The sequence below is a fragment of the Marmota flaviventris genome, chromosome 5 (genome assembly GCF_047511675.1).
Source record: "Marmota flaviventris isolate mMarFla1 chromosome 5, mMarFla1.hap1, whole genome shotgun sequence".
NCBI lineage: Eukaryota > Metazoa > Chordata > Mammalia > Rodentia > Sciuridae > Marmota > Marmota flaviventris.
The window spans coordinates 162,892,141-162,908,314 of NC_092502.1; the positions used below are offsets into that span (position 1 = coordinate 162,892,141).

Genomic DNA, 16,174 nt, shown 5'->3' on the forward strand with positions numbered 1-16,174 from the left:
TTCCACCTTACACTACCTTTTGTTACTTGTTTCTAAACCATCATATTATTACTGAAACTGGAGAGGCCCTGTACAGTGTGGGCTCTCCATCAGGCACCCTCAGCTGTCACTCACGAGACATTCTTAACTCCTGTCCTTTCACTAAGTCTTGGACAACTGCCACCTACTTTTGGAATTATCAACTGCATGAATAGTAAAAAGAGGGAAAAAAATGTAGCACGAGCAAAGGTTAGCTATAAGCACGATCAGCGACTCTCGAATGAGTGGAGACCCTCGGAATGGACTCTCCACAGATCTGAGTGCCCAGAAAGGCCACTGCAGATGCTTGACAAACAGGAGCACCCTGCATCTCAGTTCTCACCCTTACTTGGGGCCCAGAGAGCATTTTGTCATCCCATTTCTTAACGCTGGGAGTTGGTGGATGGTCCTGCTGGCCATGGGCAACGTAGGATGTCCACGCAGGTCCACCTGCAGATCTGCACAGCTACGGAAGTGTCCACACTCACTGATGTGGCCCCAAGGGGCTGGCCAGAGAGCACAGAGCATTGCAAGATGCCCAGGGCACCCCTTCCCTCTGGCTAGTATAAATAATGTTCACTATTAAAGGTTTACTTGCCTGGTTCAGAAATGCCTCAAGACATTCCAGTCCAAGTTCAAGTGTCAATTAACCTGCAAGAGTGACAATGGCACTTTCTGGAGGCTGCTTCCTTAATGCAGCTCAGGATCTAATCAGTACTCTTTGAAGAGCGGCCTCCACCATCAACTTTTGAAAGAACCTGCCTGAGTTACATATTCCTGGGTCCCAGTCCACCCCTGAGCAAACAGGAATTGGGGAAGGGGCTGCAGGCAACACACATGTAAACACGTGTGTCTAGGGGAGTTTCTGCCCCTTCTCAGCTGGTGCAGGGGTGAGACGTGTGTGGGGAAGAGAGCAGAGAGGTTGCATGACCCAGAGGGTGAACCCAGCTCTGGGCCTCCTCCCTCAGCCCTCAGGCCAACCTGAGCAACTCTCGCGAACCCACAGCATCAGGCCACCTCCCACAGCCAAGGACCCTCTATTTGAATGCAGGAGGTGGTGCCCAACAAGGCTCACCTTCACTCTTCTCACTGCTGCCAACCAAGGTGCCCCACCCCTCCCCTCTGGGCACCCTTCCTGACTCAGGAGCTTGCATTTACTGGCACTGAGAACATCTCAGTATGGTGAGCTAAAGAATTCCAGGAGGGACCCTGGAATCACCCCACCCGTAGGTCTCTGCAAATCCTAATTGGTAAGTTCTAGAGTCTAATTATTCTTGGCAGGGATTCAAAAATAACTCATGCTTCTTTAGAAGCATCTGAGTCATAGCAATACGTTCTTTGTATTCTACACACACTTCCTTTCCCCCACGATTCCATATGTTTCACTATCATTATTGCTACATTTATCATTAGTTTTTTTTTTTTTTTTTTCTTTCAAGAACAAAGTGCTGTCTGCTGAGTTGTCCAGGGTTAAATTCACAAGCCCCTCCCAACACGGTGCTGAGCAAGGACACCAGAGTGCTGGCCACAGCACCTCAAAAGAAAGGATTGCTAGAGAAGAGCCCCTGAGTCTCCTTCAGGATATGCAAACAAAGGGGCATCACAAGGATGCTGATCTGTCCACACAGATGCTACAGCAGGGGACAATTCAGTGCCCAGAATAAAACATGGACACTCTGATACATACTATGCTAAGATACAAAAAGCATCCTGGAAATGTCCTGAATTGGAGGAATTAACAACCTGATCAGAGTTTAGGGGTGGGTCAGGTGATCTCAGGAAGAGCAAAGAGAAGGAAGGGAGCCTTTGACATCTGCTTACACGCTGCCCAGGGAGCAATGCAGAGGGCTACGGCCAGGTCCACATGGCATAATAACACTCGAAACACACACAGGCCACAGGGCCATCCACAAAGCCTGCCACCCAGTGTCCTCCTGACGTGTCTCTGGGGTGGCCAGTAAACAGGCCCTTTTCCGCTGAAGCTCTCAGGGACCATGGTGTGGGCATGGGGGTGAGGATCAGCGGCCCTGCTTGGGTGATCTTAAGTGAATTTCCAGCCAGAAACCCACTGAAGTTCCAGTCCTGGGCACTGCATGAGGAGACTCCACTCAGAGGTGGTATATAAACGCACACCGAGCATGTACAAGCAGATAAATAAGAACTGCAGGAGGGGCAAGGACGCAGCCATCTCTGGAGCACCGGAACCTGACCCGTAACCTCCTTCAGCCTTATCCTTCCAATTACGTCAGAACAGATCGACACAGTGCCCAAAGCTCGCGTCGCTGGCTTTCATTTCATTCTTTCACAACTCGCTACAGGAGAGCAAAGTCAAAAATACACCATTCTGATCAACAGAACACATCTGTGGTGAATCCACACAGAAGCAATTAATTTCCTGGTGGTATTTTTACACTAGGGGCCTAATGCTGGTCCCCATTATATAAACAAAAACTCCAGTCAGCTCCTGCTGCCTGATAAAAAATAAATCAGATTGCAGAAGGCTGTTTGGCCTAGGACTGCTACAGGCTATGGCTTGTAATGAGGCATCCCAACACTAATTATGGAGCTTATTAAAGAGAATTGTCGAACTTGTACTAAAGTGCACACTGTAATCATGTTAAAGAAGGTGGCCTCGGGAACAAGCAGCCGGCAGTCACCTTGCTGAGCAGAGAGGACCACTCGGGCAGTCAGCGAGTGGATCAAATCACAGCAACAATATCATTGTGTTTGGCAAATTGGTCAGGATAAATTTGATGGAGGGGCAGGTGAGAATCTCAGCAGCTTGGTTATAATTCACACATCACAGCCTGCCCTGCTCTCTGACATCTGCCAGGGAAGGGTCCAAGAAACTGTCAGGAGCTACCATCGCCAACACAGTATTTTATTATTAAACTTACTCTGACTCCTCTCTAAGGTTGCAAAAGCAATATTTCAATGTACTATTTCAGGAGGGTAGAAAAAAAAAAGATTAATAAAGATGTTAGGAAGCTGAACTGCTGTGAGATTTGTTTAATTATTCCCCACAGGACTGCCCCAGCAATCTGCTGACATTTAGCCCCGACCTTGCAAATCCTCGGTAAATATTAATATATCAACTCAAACAGGACCCTTGTTTTATTGGTTCACGGAGCTCGGAGAGATTCTCCACAGCAGTGAAAAATAATGTGGTGAGCTGAGGAAGACGGGCCGCTTTGATTTCACCTGCTGCTGCACACGGGCCAGAGCGACAACAAGATGGAAATGCGGGTGCTTTGCTGCGGCTGAGGAGTGACACTTCAGATGCCTCCGCCTCCCTTTGTACAGCCTGCCGCAGTGGTCCCCAAGCCGCAGTGGCCAGAGATTAGAAAGCGAGCAGAAGGAGAGCAGAGAGGAAAAATCACACTTCATTATCTGGGAAAGTGGAAATTTTAATAATGCGGAAGGTTGGCGCTCCGATCTGACCAGCCCTGCCTCAGAGCCGGGACGAGGGTCAGCAAGGGCCACAGCCCACGCTGGGCGTGGATACGGGCCTCGCTCCCCTGCATCACCCTGCTACGCCCTCCTTGACCCAGCTGTGCGGGGTCCATGGACATATCTGGGGGTGGAAAGGGCTGGTGTTGACTGAGCGTTTGTTAAAGAGAAAACAGAACCTGGCAGCTTCTGAACAATGTCTTCCCTGTGGCCGTGTGGGTGGGCACCCTTGCTGGTATTTGGTTTTCTTTTTTTTTTTTTTTTTTGGTCCCTGAAATTCAGAAATTCATTATGACTTGACCCCTGGTAAACACTCTGAAGTCCTTGGTGGCTGAGCACTTGCTGTGGGCCAGGCAGCCTCCAAGTTCTTGGGTGTGAGCAGAGGGGCTGCCGGCCACATTTGGCTTTCAGATGTACTGTGCTGCAGAGTTAATGCGTGATTAATTTTATTCATAAAAATGTTAATCACTTCATTGTGAGATCTTTTTAGCATTCAGTGCAGCGAGCACCTTTTTAATTTCTCTTGCCCACCATCTCACAGATGTATTTAATATTTCCAGTCATTCCTGCAACTATCCAAGGAACTGGCAATTAAGCATACGTTTAAATTTCAATAACAAGCAGAGCTACAGCCCAAACAAGCAAACAAACAAGCAAACAGAGGAGACAGGAGACAGAGAGCCACCAAGACTGAAAGCGACCAACCAACGGCCAATGTGGGGAGGGGTTTCCCATGTATTGTCACTAGCTATTGCAGTGTCAACGCCTCGTGACCTTCTCCCTCTTGGCTAAAGAGCTGGGCTCACAGATCATAAACACACAGTGGAGAAACAGAGCACAGCCGACTAGGAATTAACTAAGAGATTAAATTCAGGAATCAAAAATAAAAGCCCTTAATTCTGCCACCAAGAACTAGCCCTTGTGGGTGGTGGCACTGTGCGTCTGTGGGCTCCTGCTGCAGCCCATGGTGCAGCCCAACCACACAGTAGCCCAGGACCATCGGAGACAGTGGGGGGTATCTTCAGAAGCCAGGCAGCAGGCATGACAGAGAGCACTGCCACTGGGGCCCTGGCCCAAAGGAGAGGCAGAGGGGCCCTGCTCAGCCTCTACCCACACACGGTCTAGGCCCCAGCCTCCTTTTGCTGCCTGCAGAAAGCCCAGCTTTCCTTCCCAGCAGGTAACCTAGTCACAGGTGTGCTGAGTGGCAGGAACATGGGATTCTGAGATGCTCACTCTGTGGTCACTGGCAGAGCAACATCCTGGGATATTTCAAAGCAGTCTGGCCCTGAGCTCCTGGGCTGGGGGTGACATGGGAGGGAGATATCACTCAGGCTCACAGCTTGCACCCCACTCCCACCAGGTCTCAGGTGACCTCTCTTCTCCACTTCTCCATTTAGGACACCCCAGGAATTGAGGCCACACTAGGGCCTCCTGGAACCTGCTTCACCTGGGGAACTTCTGGGCTCCAGGGAGTTCTCCACTGAAAATAAAGAACCATATTTTATGACTGTTTTGATATAAAGACAAACGCTAATGTACATTAACACATTTTCTTGGATCTAAAATTTGCCTTTTATTGGGAAAAAAAAAACAAAAAACAAAAAACACACATATCTGTAGGTCCCTAAAGGCAGGTGGCTGAGTGAGTGCCATGCTGACCAGGGACCCAGCCTCCTCAGGCACATGGTCCCTCTGGAGTGGGCTCCCTTCAGACACTTTTATCCTGCTAGGACAGGAGATCTGCGACCAGCCACCAGTCCATGGGGCACAAAGGCTGCCAGCAGCCCCCAGAGGATGACCTTTGAAGGCCTTTCAGCTCTGGAGCCATAATTGGAGCAGCCAGCTCAGCAGGGTGCTCTTGAGGCCTGCACACTCCTTCCCCAGCAGAATGGGGCTTTAAGTGGACGCCTGCACTGGGCTGGTCAGCCTTAGCCTAGAAAGTTCTCAGGTGGCCATGGGCCACAGGGCTCCTTGGGGATGGGCCTTTCTCCCTCCAGTTACCTCCTTATGCCCAAACCCACCTATGGAGTTCAGACCCCTCGAGGTGGGTGGGCTCTGTCTCCACTTGCAGAAGGTGGCTCCGCTCTACCTCTTCTTCCTTCCCAGGTTCTGCACCAGGGCCAATGCTTCCCACGAGAGCCCTCCACACCTGGACCCACTTTCTTGCCTCCATAGGCCACAATAGTTGCTGGCCACCAGTGCATACTCAGTCTCAGTGTGGGGCACTCCAAAGCTTCCCCTCCATCCCAGGAGGTTCCAGAGCCTGGCTGACTTAGTTCACAGTGCTGTGTTCTACGATGGGATCAGAGATAGCTGGAGTTTGGTCTGGCCTTGTAAGTACCCATGGGCCCCAGATCTCCATGCCTGCTGACCCCCTCCCCAGCCCTGCAAGTGACCCTCGGGGCATGACTTACTCCCCTCCTTGTCCACTCTTCACTTGCAGTAGTACAGGCAAACCAGGTCCAGAGCTTTCAGAAGCACATTTCAGATTCCCAACTTCCTCAATCATGTCCACAAACCCCAGTGTCTACCAGGAAGCCCTATGGCATATCCCACCTTCCTAGGTAAGATGAGCTGCCTGCTTGCACCCTCAAGAAAGGAAGAAGGGCAGTGGGGGACTGAATGAGCATCTCAGCTCAGGCAAGGTCTGGGCAGTTTGACCAGGGCTGAGCAGCCAGGGCAGCCTCCTGTCCTCCAAGGAAGCTGGCCCAGAGACACCACGGTACTCTAGTTGCCCAGTCCTCTGTCTCCTAACTACCTCCCTCCCCTCTCCTCCCGCCCTTCGTCTCTTTGCAAGAGTTCTATCTACAAGGAGGATTGAAATGTCACAGGACATGATTCATCAGGTGGCATCCCTCGGGGCCAAGGTGTGTGCTGCACTCATCAGTGTCACTGAGATGTGTGAATTCTCCATTTTTCAGGTGAGATAAATGAGCTGGTGAATATCATTGTTCAGAGAAGGAAGGGCAGTGTGCTGGAGCTGGGAGACCTGAGACTGCTGGCAGGTCAGCCCTTGGGGCAGGCCCACTCCCTGGCTCTTCGGGTCCAGCTGAGCTCAGAGGGCTGGGCTGGTGCTCTGCCTGTCTCCGGAGCAGGTCTGGGTTGGGCTGGAGAAGCATCCCTGCTGCCCGGGATTCTTGACCTCCCTCCACAACACACTTCCAGTTGTGCTCCCCCGAAAGAAAGTTCTCTGTTCTGGACATGGTGTCCTGTCACAAGAAACCTGTTCCCCAGAAGAGGAACCTACATTTAGAACACCAGGCCCCTCGACAAGACTCTGCCTTTCGCCCTTGGGCATAAGTCTCCTCCCTGCCAGTGACTGAGCTGCTGCCATTCCCTCCTGTCCTTGTGGGGTTGGCGCATGGTAGGGAGCTCCTTTGCTCAGTAGACACTGCAGAGGCAAAGGTGACCTCTGCATTTCTATGTCCACTCCAGACTTTTCAGGGGATGGAACACTGGGCACCTGGGGTGCTTCCTAGCCCACCCCACACACCTGTATAGATGTGGTGCTGAATAAAGGTGTAAACAAATTGCTCACCAAAGAGAAAAATGCCGTTCAGGGCTTGATTAAAAATTCATTTCTTGCTTTTCATTTGAGAAAAATAATTCTGAGTCTAGCAGTCTGATTTCTTTGCATGGGAAACTTGACTCTCAGAAACACCCACAGAACCTTCATAACTTCTAGACCACTATAACCCATGGCCTGAACTCCTCCAGTGGCCACATGATGTCCCAGTCTCTTCTGTAGCAACCAGCAAGGTTTCAAATGTCTGCATAGAATAAAAATTAAAAAAAAAAAAAGAAGAATGGAAGTACTGGGTGTGCCTCAGCAGACATATGGATGGATGGACCATCTGATGATGTGATTTGGGGAAAGAAAAATGCTGAGCCTGGTGGCAGCCCAGAGGTCCACCTGGATCTGCCTGCTAACTTCAGAGTCACCCAGAAGGGATCTTCCAGTGGTTTATATGCCTGAGAAGTAAACCTGTGTGGCTGAAAATTCCATTCCTCATCCAATGCTTAGGTCAGGGGGTTAGTAAGGCTCTTTAGAAGCACAGTCTCTCCAAGGACAGAGGACACATTAGACCTCAGCAGTCAGGGTGGGGTCAGAGGCACGTTCCAGGACCTCTGGAGGACTGTGAGGCTCCTTGAAGCCCAGGGCAGAAGATGGACCAAAAAAAAGCCCTCTGACTCAGCAAGCCCCACGCGGATAATGAAAATACACAGCATATTTTCATATTTCCCACTCTCTGGAACGGCCAGGTGACTATCCAGCAAGCCCCAACACCGCACCCCCAATACACACACACACACACACACACACACACACGAGTGACCCCAGAAACACAGAACAAATACTATGGCGGCAAACCCAGTGCTCACGGAGCCCCAACGCCCAGCACCCCCAGATTGGTGCCACGCCCCAGAACGACATCATCTGACAGGTCAGAGCCCCATTCCGCTTTCCGACCATAGAGGGCGCCTCGAGCACGTCCATTCAGAAACTGCTCTAAGGTGGCCACAGCCCGAGCCCGCCGGCCGCGCGGTCCACTGGGGAGCGAGGCCCAGCTCTTCTTGGGGCGCCGTCCCACCCCTCCCCACCGATCACTGACGCGCACCCCCACAGTCAGGCCACTTCTCGTGCAGCGGCTTTCTCGTCTCCTCCCCGAGGCTTTTCTTCCCGCCTAGGGGCCCAGACCCTATCCTCTGCCGGAAAGGACCGGCAAGTGAGGAGAAGCGCTGGGGAAAACGCAGGCGCGCGTAGGAGGTGTCTGCTCGGGATGGGGAGAGCTGCCGGAGCCTCAGCAGCAGAGGAACCGTGGGCAAAGACATCCCGCCCGACTTTCCCGCCGTAGTTGGCCCGCAACCTTCACTAAGCGCAGCCTGGGAGCTGCGGGGCCCGAAGGGGCACGGGAAAGGGAGGCACAGGCTCAGGGTATAGGTGGACGGGGTGGGACCTGCACTTCTCCCCACTAAGCGGGTTTCTTCAAGGTGCACATCCTTGCTGGCGGGTTTTGAAATATTTGCTTTCTCAGTGTTTGCAAACTCAAGTCGCCGGCGTCCCAAGAGCCCCTGCGCAGGGTTCCCAGAGCCACCGTTCGGGCGAACGCACGGGGGCCAGACCTGCAGACTTAAGTGCCGCATTTAGGATACTTTTCCACTCGCGCGCGTCCCTGGCCAGCTCCTTCGTGCATTGTTTCCTGTCGTCTCTCCCAGCTGCCTCCTCCCCTGCCGGGCCCCGGGCATCTGGCGGATTATTTGTTCTTGGCTCACTCGGTGGCGCGCGCGCTACAGGGCAAAAAAGACGCAGGCGGTGGCACGGAGGTTCAAGGGGCGTCCTTGGCGACCAGACCCCTCCCCTCTTCCTCGACTTTTACCACAGCCACATCTGGCTCACTCCTTCTCCTAGAGAACCCCGGAACCGCAGTGCTTCCAGCACGTCTCTCTGGAGAATTTAAAAGAATCTTCAAAATTTCCAGGTTACGTTTAACCAAATAATTATTAAAAAAAAAAAAAATTAAAAATTAAAAATAATTCGGAGAGGTATTTCGTACTGGATTATTTTCGTATTTCACCCAGAAGACAACCCTACACCAAGAGGCACTGTTCAGACTACTTACGAACTGATTTTGAATCCAAATTTCTCCTTTGGGGGGGTGTTTCGAAATTCTTTTAATTTACCCCCATTTCTGCCTACTTAAAAATCACTTTATAAACTGTGTAAAATTGAACTCATTTTTTTCCCAAGAAAGATGTGCCCCAGATAAATGTTTGAATAAGCGTTGAAAAGAATGGACCTGCCAACAAGAAACTGTTCTAGTGACAAAATTAACAAACTCAGCCACCACCACCACAAGCAAATGCCTGTTTGAAACACAGAGAGTTTCCACTCTGCAGGCCCTCCCCCAGGAGTCGCTCTCCGCCAGCCACAGGCCTTTGAGCCCTGCCCAGGGTTCCAGGATCCTGGTGCACCCCTCCCACACAGGCTATGCACAGCCACACACTGCAGCAGGAGCATCGGGCTTCATTTCATTTAGTTTATTAGACAAAAATATATGATTTAGACAAGTTCGCTGACGCGCTATTTACAATCTGAAATCACTCTATATACAGAAAGAAAGAAAGAAAGAAACAAACAAAGAAAAAGAAGACACAAGCAGGTGGGGTCATTTACCGAATCGGATAATCAACCCGAGCGTGGTGACAGCCACGGGAGCCGCAGGCAGAGGCCTGGCCACCGGGTCGCGAGCTCAGGGTGGACGAGCCCCTTTCTGCAGGAAAGCGATGGATGAGAGTCGTTGACGTCGTTGTCATATTTGTCCTTTACACCAGTCTGAAATATTTGTCTTAATTCCTCCCTCATCTCCTCCCTCCCAACTCCTCCCCCCTCCCCCCGCAAAAGTAAAAGAAGATCCTTAATCAGGCAGACGGGAGCGCTGCTAGGATCCGCGGCGTTCCCTCCTGCGGGGCCAGCGAGCTGCATGGGAAACACAGCAAAACAAGAAGACACGAGTAATGTCAGTGGATGGACGCTGCGACACCGAGTCGCCACTTCTACCAGCAGAACTCAGTGTGGGGGCTGCAGCCCGCGCCGGCTCCCGGCTCCTGAGAAACTCTAATGCGCTCTGCTGGTCCGGTGCCGGCTTGGCGGATAGCACCTACAATAATGGCTGCACGACCCCCACAGCCTACCCGCCCGCTCTGTCCCGACCTAGACAAGCCCCCAGCTCCACCCGGTCCCTGGGCAAAAGCGAACAGCACTCACTTTTCTCGTACCGGCTGGAAGGGCGATTTTAACGGTTGTGCGGGCGAATCCGGCCTAGGAATGAGGTCTCTCTCTGCGGGGACGGGAAGAGGCAGAAGGTTAGGGTAGGGAGACCCGGGAGGGGGCGGGGCGGCAGCGAAGGAGGCTCCCTCCCCACGCATTCCTTCCCTCTGCTCCGGCAGGTTGGCGGGGGAAACTTCCTCCCCTCCCCCTAGCAGGAGCTGGTCTAGGGGTACAACACAGCCGGTTCCGAGAGCCCTAGGGCCGTGGCCTAGCTCGCCCGGCCTTAAGCTTACCCCACCCCTCCCAGATCTGTGTTTTCCTAGCCTCCGTTTGGGTGGACAAGGCGCAGGTACCTGGGAGCGCAGGGCTGCTACGGGCCGAGGCCTTGTCGACGTGGAGCGCCCCGGTGGCAACAGTGACGGGTGGCTGTGGCGGTGGTGGCGCTGGCAGGTGCGGCCCATGGGGCGCGGCGTGGGGCGCTCCGACGCCCAGGAAGGAACGCATGTTCAGCAGCGAGCCCTGTGCGAGGAACGCACCATTGGTCCAGTTGGAGAACTTGCCGATGTGGCAGGTGTACAGTCCGTGGCTAGGCAGAAAAGCGGGGTGTTGCAGCGGCGCACCGGTGGGAGGCCCATGGGCACCCGGATGGCCCGTGGGCGGCGGCGGAGACGCCTTGGGCGCGCCGTCGGGGCTGGTGGCTGTCTCAGCCAGCGACCAGATCTTGGGCTTGCTGTGCGGCGCGCCCTGCAGGCCGACTGCCGCGGCGCCAGGGCTCAGAAGGCGAGTGCTTCCAGGTTCTGGGACATCCTTGGCCAGACCCAAGGGCGAGTCTGGGGGCTTGAGCATGTCGGCAGCTGCTAGCGGCGAGCCCTGATCCCGAGCGAGCGCAGCAGGAGCGGCGGGCGCTCGAGGCGCCTCTGCCTTGTCCTCCTCGTCCTCGTTGCTCTGGTCGCCGTCATGTTCGTCAATCTTGTCAATGTCAATGCTCTCCAGGTCTATCTCTTCATCGTCCTCGGCTTTCTCGGGGTCACCCTCAGTGTCGCTACCAAAGAGGGTACCGTCCTCCTGGTCCTTGCTGCGCGCACCCCACGTAACCTTGTTCTCCTTCTTGAGGCGCCGGCGCGCGTTGGCGAACCAGGTGGAGACCTGCGTGAGGGTCATCTTGGTGATGATGGCCAGCATGATCTTCTCGCCCTTGGTGGGGTACGGGTTCTTGCGGTGCTCGTTCAGCCAGGCCTTGAGCGTGCTGGTGCTCTCGCGCGTGGCGTTCTTGGGCCGCCCGGGGTCCCCATATTGGAACTGGCCGTAGGGGTAATAGGCTGGTGCTGTGTGGGCTGCGAAGGTGGCGGGGTGCACCCCAGGGTTGTCCTTGAGTTCATACTGCGAGCCCTACAGCCAGGGCAGAGCGAAAGCAGAGAGAAAGGAAGGAGGTGGAGAGAGAAAGAGAAAGACAGGGAGTGAGAGGTGAGTCCCCTAAGCCGGGAAAGTCGGAGCAGCCACTCTGGTCAGCCCCAGGGCCTCCTAGGATCCCGGATCCACTGGACTTTTGCGGGGCCGGGTATGCTCCCACGCAAGAAGGCCCAATCCACTCCCGGGGAAGGAGCGGGCTCTCAGGTCCTGGAGCTGTGCTTTCCATCACAGAGATCCGGTTTTGTCACTCTAGAAAAACTTCTAGAAACCGTGCATTTCTAGAAGAATGCAGCTAGAGAGTCACAGCTCCCTTGAATTTCCCTAGGCCCCCTCCCAGTCCCCCAACAACTCGTGAAACCCTGATCTCCAAGTTTATCTTATGCTAGCTAGAGAAGAAAACCTTTTAACTAGGCTCATGAAACAGTTCCTCCAAATGCAAAGGACCCAGAACTCAAGCCCCAGCAACCCCACTTTCCTCCCTGAAGGGATCAATTAAAATAAACCACCATGGGTTTTCTTCAGGTCTAAATTCACCCGCAGTTTAAAATGAAAGCACACTCCCTTCACCTCCCAAATTAATCTGCATAAATGATCCCCTCACACTTAGAGGTCTGCAGTGGTGACAGGTAATTTAAAATTTTAATCCTGGCCATCATCACAACAATAACAAAACACCATTTGTTTTTGTTTTGTTTTTTTAAATACAAAAGGAGGGTTTATCCAGTAAAATATTAACGCTGGGGCCTGGAGCCAGTGGCTGCAAGAAGGGAACCGGTTCAGTTTCCTGGGCCTCTTCTCGGTTACTTTATCTCTTAAGTTTGACTTTGATCTGGAGCAAGCAAACACAAACTGTTTGCAAGGCATTCGGAGGCGGTGATTTATTTGCAATCAATATTCTTTTTATCATCAGTAGTAAAACACAGCGAGTCAAATTATCGCATCAGGTTTTTTGGTAAATAACACTTTATCTTTCTAACAACCTCATTAGGCCTCATTATTACCATAAATTGCCCAGACAGACGTTTGCTCACAATTTTATCTTTTGACTTCCAAATACCCAATCCTAATGGCTTGGAAACCCAGGCCTAGAATGGAGTTTGACTTTGGGCTTACTTTCCAGAAATCGGCAGGAGACCTGGAGGTAAAGCACACACTTTGGGGGAAGCACTCAAACTTATCATTCCCTTAGTAAAACAAACAAACAACAACATCAACCGGGAAAAAACCCCCAAAAAACTAGCTTGCCCTTTCCCACTGAACCACAATGCACAAGGCCCTCCCCACAAGCCCCCTCCCCCACAGGCACACAGGCAGAGTTCCCAAATGGCTCACATCTGTATTCAAAATTTTGATAAAAATTACCATCCTCCATGAAATTTCGTCCAGTTACTATGTTAGTGAAGAGGAACACCAGCCTCTTAGAAAGTTATAAAGAGCACATTTCTTTGACTAATTCCTTAGGTGACTGAGACCACACAGAAACGATTTCTGTGGCCAGATTCGTTTTTGCTTACTCTTTGCAAAATGTAGTTTGCGTTTTTCAATGTATTTTGGTAGTAATTGTAAAGACGACATTTAGGCCTCCTCTCTGCTGGGAATTCTTTTTGAAAGGACACCTTGTAAATCTCTCATCGCTTCCCTGGCATCCCCGGGAACAAAATGGGGGCTGATTTCTCTGGATAGTAGGCGATCTGAAAGGCCTCTGGGGCCCATTTCAGAGAAATAAGCTTTCTTTCCGAACTACAAGAAAAGTTACAAGAAAACATGCGTGCTGCTTTCCTCCTGCACAGTTGGCGGGCATTTAGTCCTGGTCTCTTCTTTGGAAGTGAGGATAATTCGGGGGTGCCTGAAAATTGTGTTATACAGCCCGCAGCCACGCAGAAGGGGCTGCCTCCTCTCCTCCTCGACTCTGCGCCTACCTCGCGATTCATGAGCAGCCCGAAGTTTAAACAGCCCCAACCTTGCAGGGAAACCGCTCACTTGGAGGGACCGACAGGCCAGTGCCCCTGCAGAGAATTAAATTTGCAGCCCCCTCCCCCATCTGACACCCACTGGGACGGGAGACTGAGAAGGCACCATTTATTTTAAGCCCAGGGACACTATTTTCTTTAAGCCTTCATTATGTAACGTGAGAAGTTAAATGCTTTGATACAAATGAAATGAAAACTTTGGCAACTTACAAAAGTAGAAGCTAACACCGTTTCAGACGCCAACATTTACTTCAACTTTATGTTTTTAAACCTTCAATTTGCACACACGCCATTAACGGACCTCGCCGTTCCTCCGATGTCTATTGTTAGGGTGATGTTGAGGGACTCTAGCTTTACAGGGTTCCCTCCGGCCAACTCAGACAACTACCTCGGCTCTGCCAAACAGGGAAAAAGCAAGTCTCCTCCACCCAGTTCAGAAGCTGGGAGACCGCGCAAGCGAGGGCCTCGGCAAGCAACGGGAGTCCTGGTAAACTGGGCCAGGCTGCGGGAACCCCTGGGCCTGTCCTGGCTCCCAGGCCGCGCGGGTAGAGTTTCCTCTCGACCTCCAGCGCCGGGCCGCTCACCCCTGGCCTGCTCCAGCGGCCTCTACTCGCGCGCGACACCCTTCCTGGCTGGGGCCTTCCGCCTCTTTGGGCCGAGATGGCCGGGCGTTACCGGCCCAGACTCTCTGCCCTCCTAAGTCCCTGGGGGTCGCGGTCTCCGCCCGCTGATAACCCGCCAGCAAAACATTTCCCGCTCCTAGCCTGGATCGGGTCTAGGCGTCCTCTGTCCCTCCCGCGCGCCGGGGACCCTTGTTCCCCTTGCCCAAGGCGCCAGGTCCGAGGTTAGAGGCAGGCGAAGACTAGGAGGGCGCGCAGGAGGCCGCGCAGGAGGCCGGTGCACTCACCATCTGCGAGAAGAGGCTGAGATCCGCGGCGTAGGGCAGGAAGGCGCTGTAGTTGGGCGCGCCAGCATAAGGTCCGGCCGCGGCGTACATGCCCAGCACCGAGGTGACGGCGGCCGCGCCAGCTCCGGCTCCCAGCTCCGCCGCCCCGGGCCGGCCCGACGAGGCGGCGGCCGCGGCCGCGGCGGCAGCCGCCAACACCCCTGGACGCTCACTGCCGTAGGCACCGGGCCCCGCGGCGCTCAGGTACTGCGGGTAGCCCAGCTGCGGGAAGGACATGTCCGCGGACTTGGCGGCGGCGGCGGCGGGCAAATATTAAAGGGAGGGGGAGGGAGGCGGAGGCCAACGGGGGAATTGGAGGGGACGCCGCGGGGGGAAGCGGGCGGCAGCCCCGGCGCGCTCGGGCCGGCCCAAGGGTGGGGGCCGGTCGCTTCTCCTTGGCCGGCTCTCCGGCGCCCGGCTCCCGGCTGCGCCCGGATCCGCGATCGCGCGCCGACTGCGGCGGCCGTCCTCGGCTCGGCGGCGGGGCTTTCAGACACAATTTGAAGTTGATGCTTTGATTGGCATCCCCTTGAGCGCAGGCCCCGCCCCTGTCTCCCCTCCCGCCCCCTCCCTGCCTCCCGCCCGCCCTCACCGTCCGCTCCCGCCCCTCCCGGCGAGCACGTGGTGCCCCGCGCCGGCCGGGCCACCTCCTCCTGCGGTGGGCGCGCGCGGCTGGGCCACTGGGTCCGGGTCCGGAGGCTGCAGGCTCCTTCCGGACCAGCTCCCGAGGCTGTCTGACAACCTGTCGACATGGGTTTACAGCTGTCTGACACCCAGTTTTGCAGCTGAGGTGTGTCCCTTTTTTTTAACAAAAACAACTCAGCAACTGCTTTTCTACCGTTAGGGAGGCGGGGCAGAGGCCCGCAGTGCTCAGCCCGGTCGAGGGTGACAGCCAACCTCCAGCGGCCTCTCTCAGAGACTGGCGCTGCCTTGCCTCCCCGGGACATCTTTGGTAGAAGTGCACCCGGGAGTCCTCCGTGCGCCAGTAAACCCGCGTGACGAGACACCTCCATGCAAGACGCGGCGTCCCAGTGGCCGTACTAGGTAGCAGCGGATCATCGATCAATATTTAATCTCGTTGTACTTGGAAAAGAGGGAGTGGCCGAGCTCTGCGGGCTTTTCCAAATGTGAAAACTTTGAGAAGGAGTAATCCAGCTGAGAAGTCCCTGCTTAGGGGAAAGATGCAGTCCGCAGCGCTGGGTTCTGCAGGGAGGAGGGGAGGGGTAAGGAGAGGAGGGGAGGGGCCTTTTCTTCACCAAGAAAGCACCACTGCAGTCAGAAGGAAGCATCCCCCATCTCTCTCCTGTCCTGGGAAGCCAGCGCGCACTGGACGCCCAGGTTTGTTTCCTAGGTTTGAGAGGCAGGAAGTAAACTTGTGAGGAGCGCGCGGACCCGAGGTGGCACCGCGGCCAGCCCGGAGACAGGGCAGTCCCCTGGCCCCTGGACCCACATCTTCCTTTTCTCTCCGCCTTCCCTTTCTATTCTCAGACTCGCTGGAAGAGACAAGCCGACCCAGCCGGCCGCAGCAAGCTTGGGAGTGGCTGTGGGTCTCCTGGCCTGGCTGCGCCGCTAGAAGCTGAATGCAGGGTCCTCCTCGCCTCCGCGTGCCAT

The 16,174-nt window shown here is 54.1% G+C and overlaps 1 protein-coding gene across 1 annotated transcript; it reads right to left on the bottom strand.

Moving 5' to 3' along the window:
* Positions 1–9,882: 9,882 nt before the first annotated feature.
* Irx1 (iroquois homeobox 1) lies at positions 9,883–14,800 on the bottom strand. Its single transcript, XM_027943938.2, has 4 exons — positions 14,525–14,800; positions 10,591–11,626; positions 10,235–10,307; positions 9,883–9,946 (listed from the first exon to the last, which is right to left on the bottom strand). The coding sequence occupies exons 1-4, from the start codon at positions 14,798–14,800 to the stop codon at positions 9,889–9,891; spliced, it is 1,443 nt and encodes a 480-aa protein (XP_027799739.1). The 3' UTR covers positions 9,883–9,888.
* Between the last annotated feature and the right edge of the window lie 1,374 nt (positions 14,801–16,174).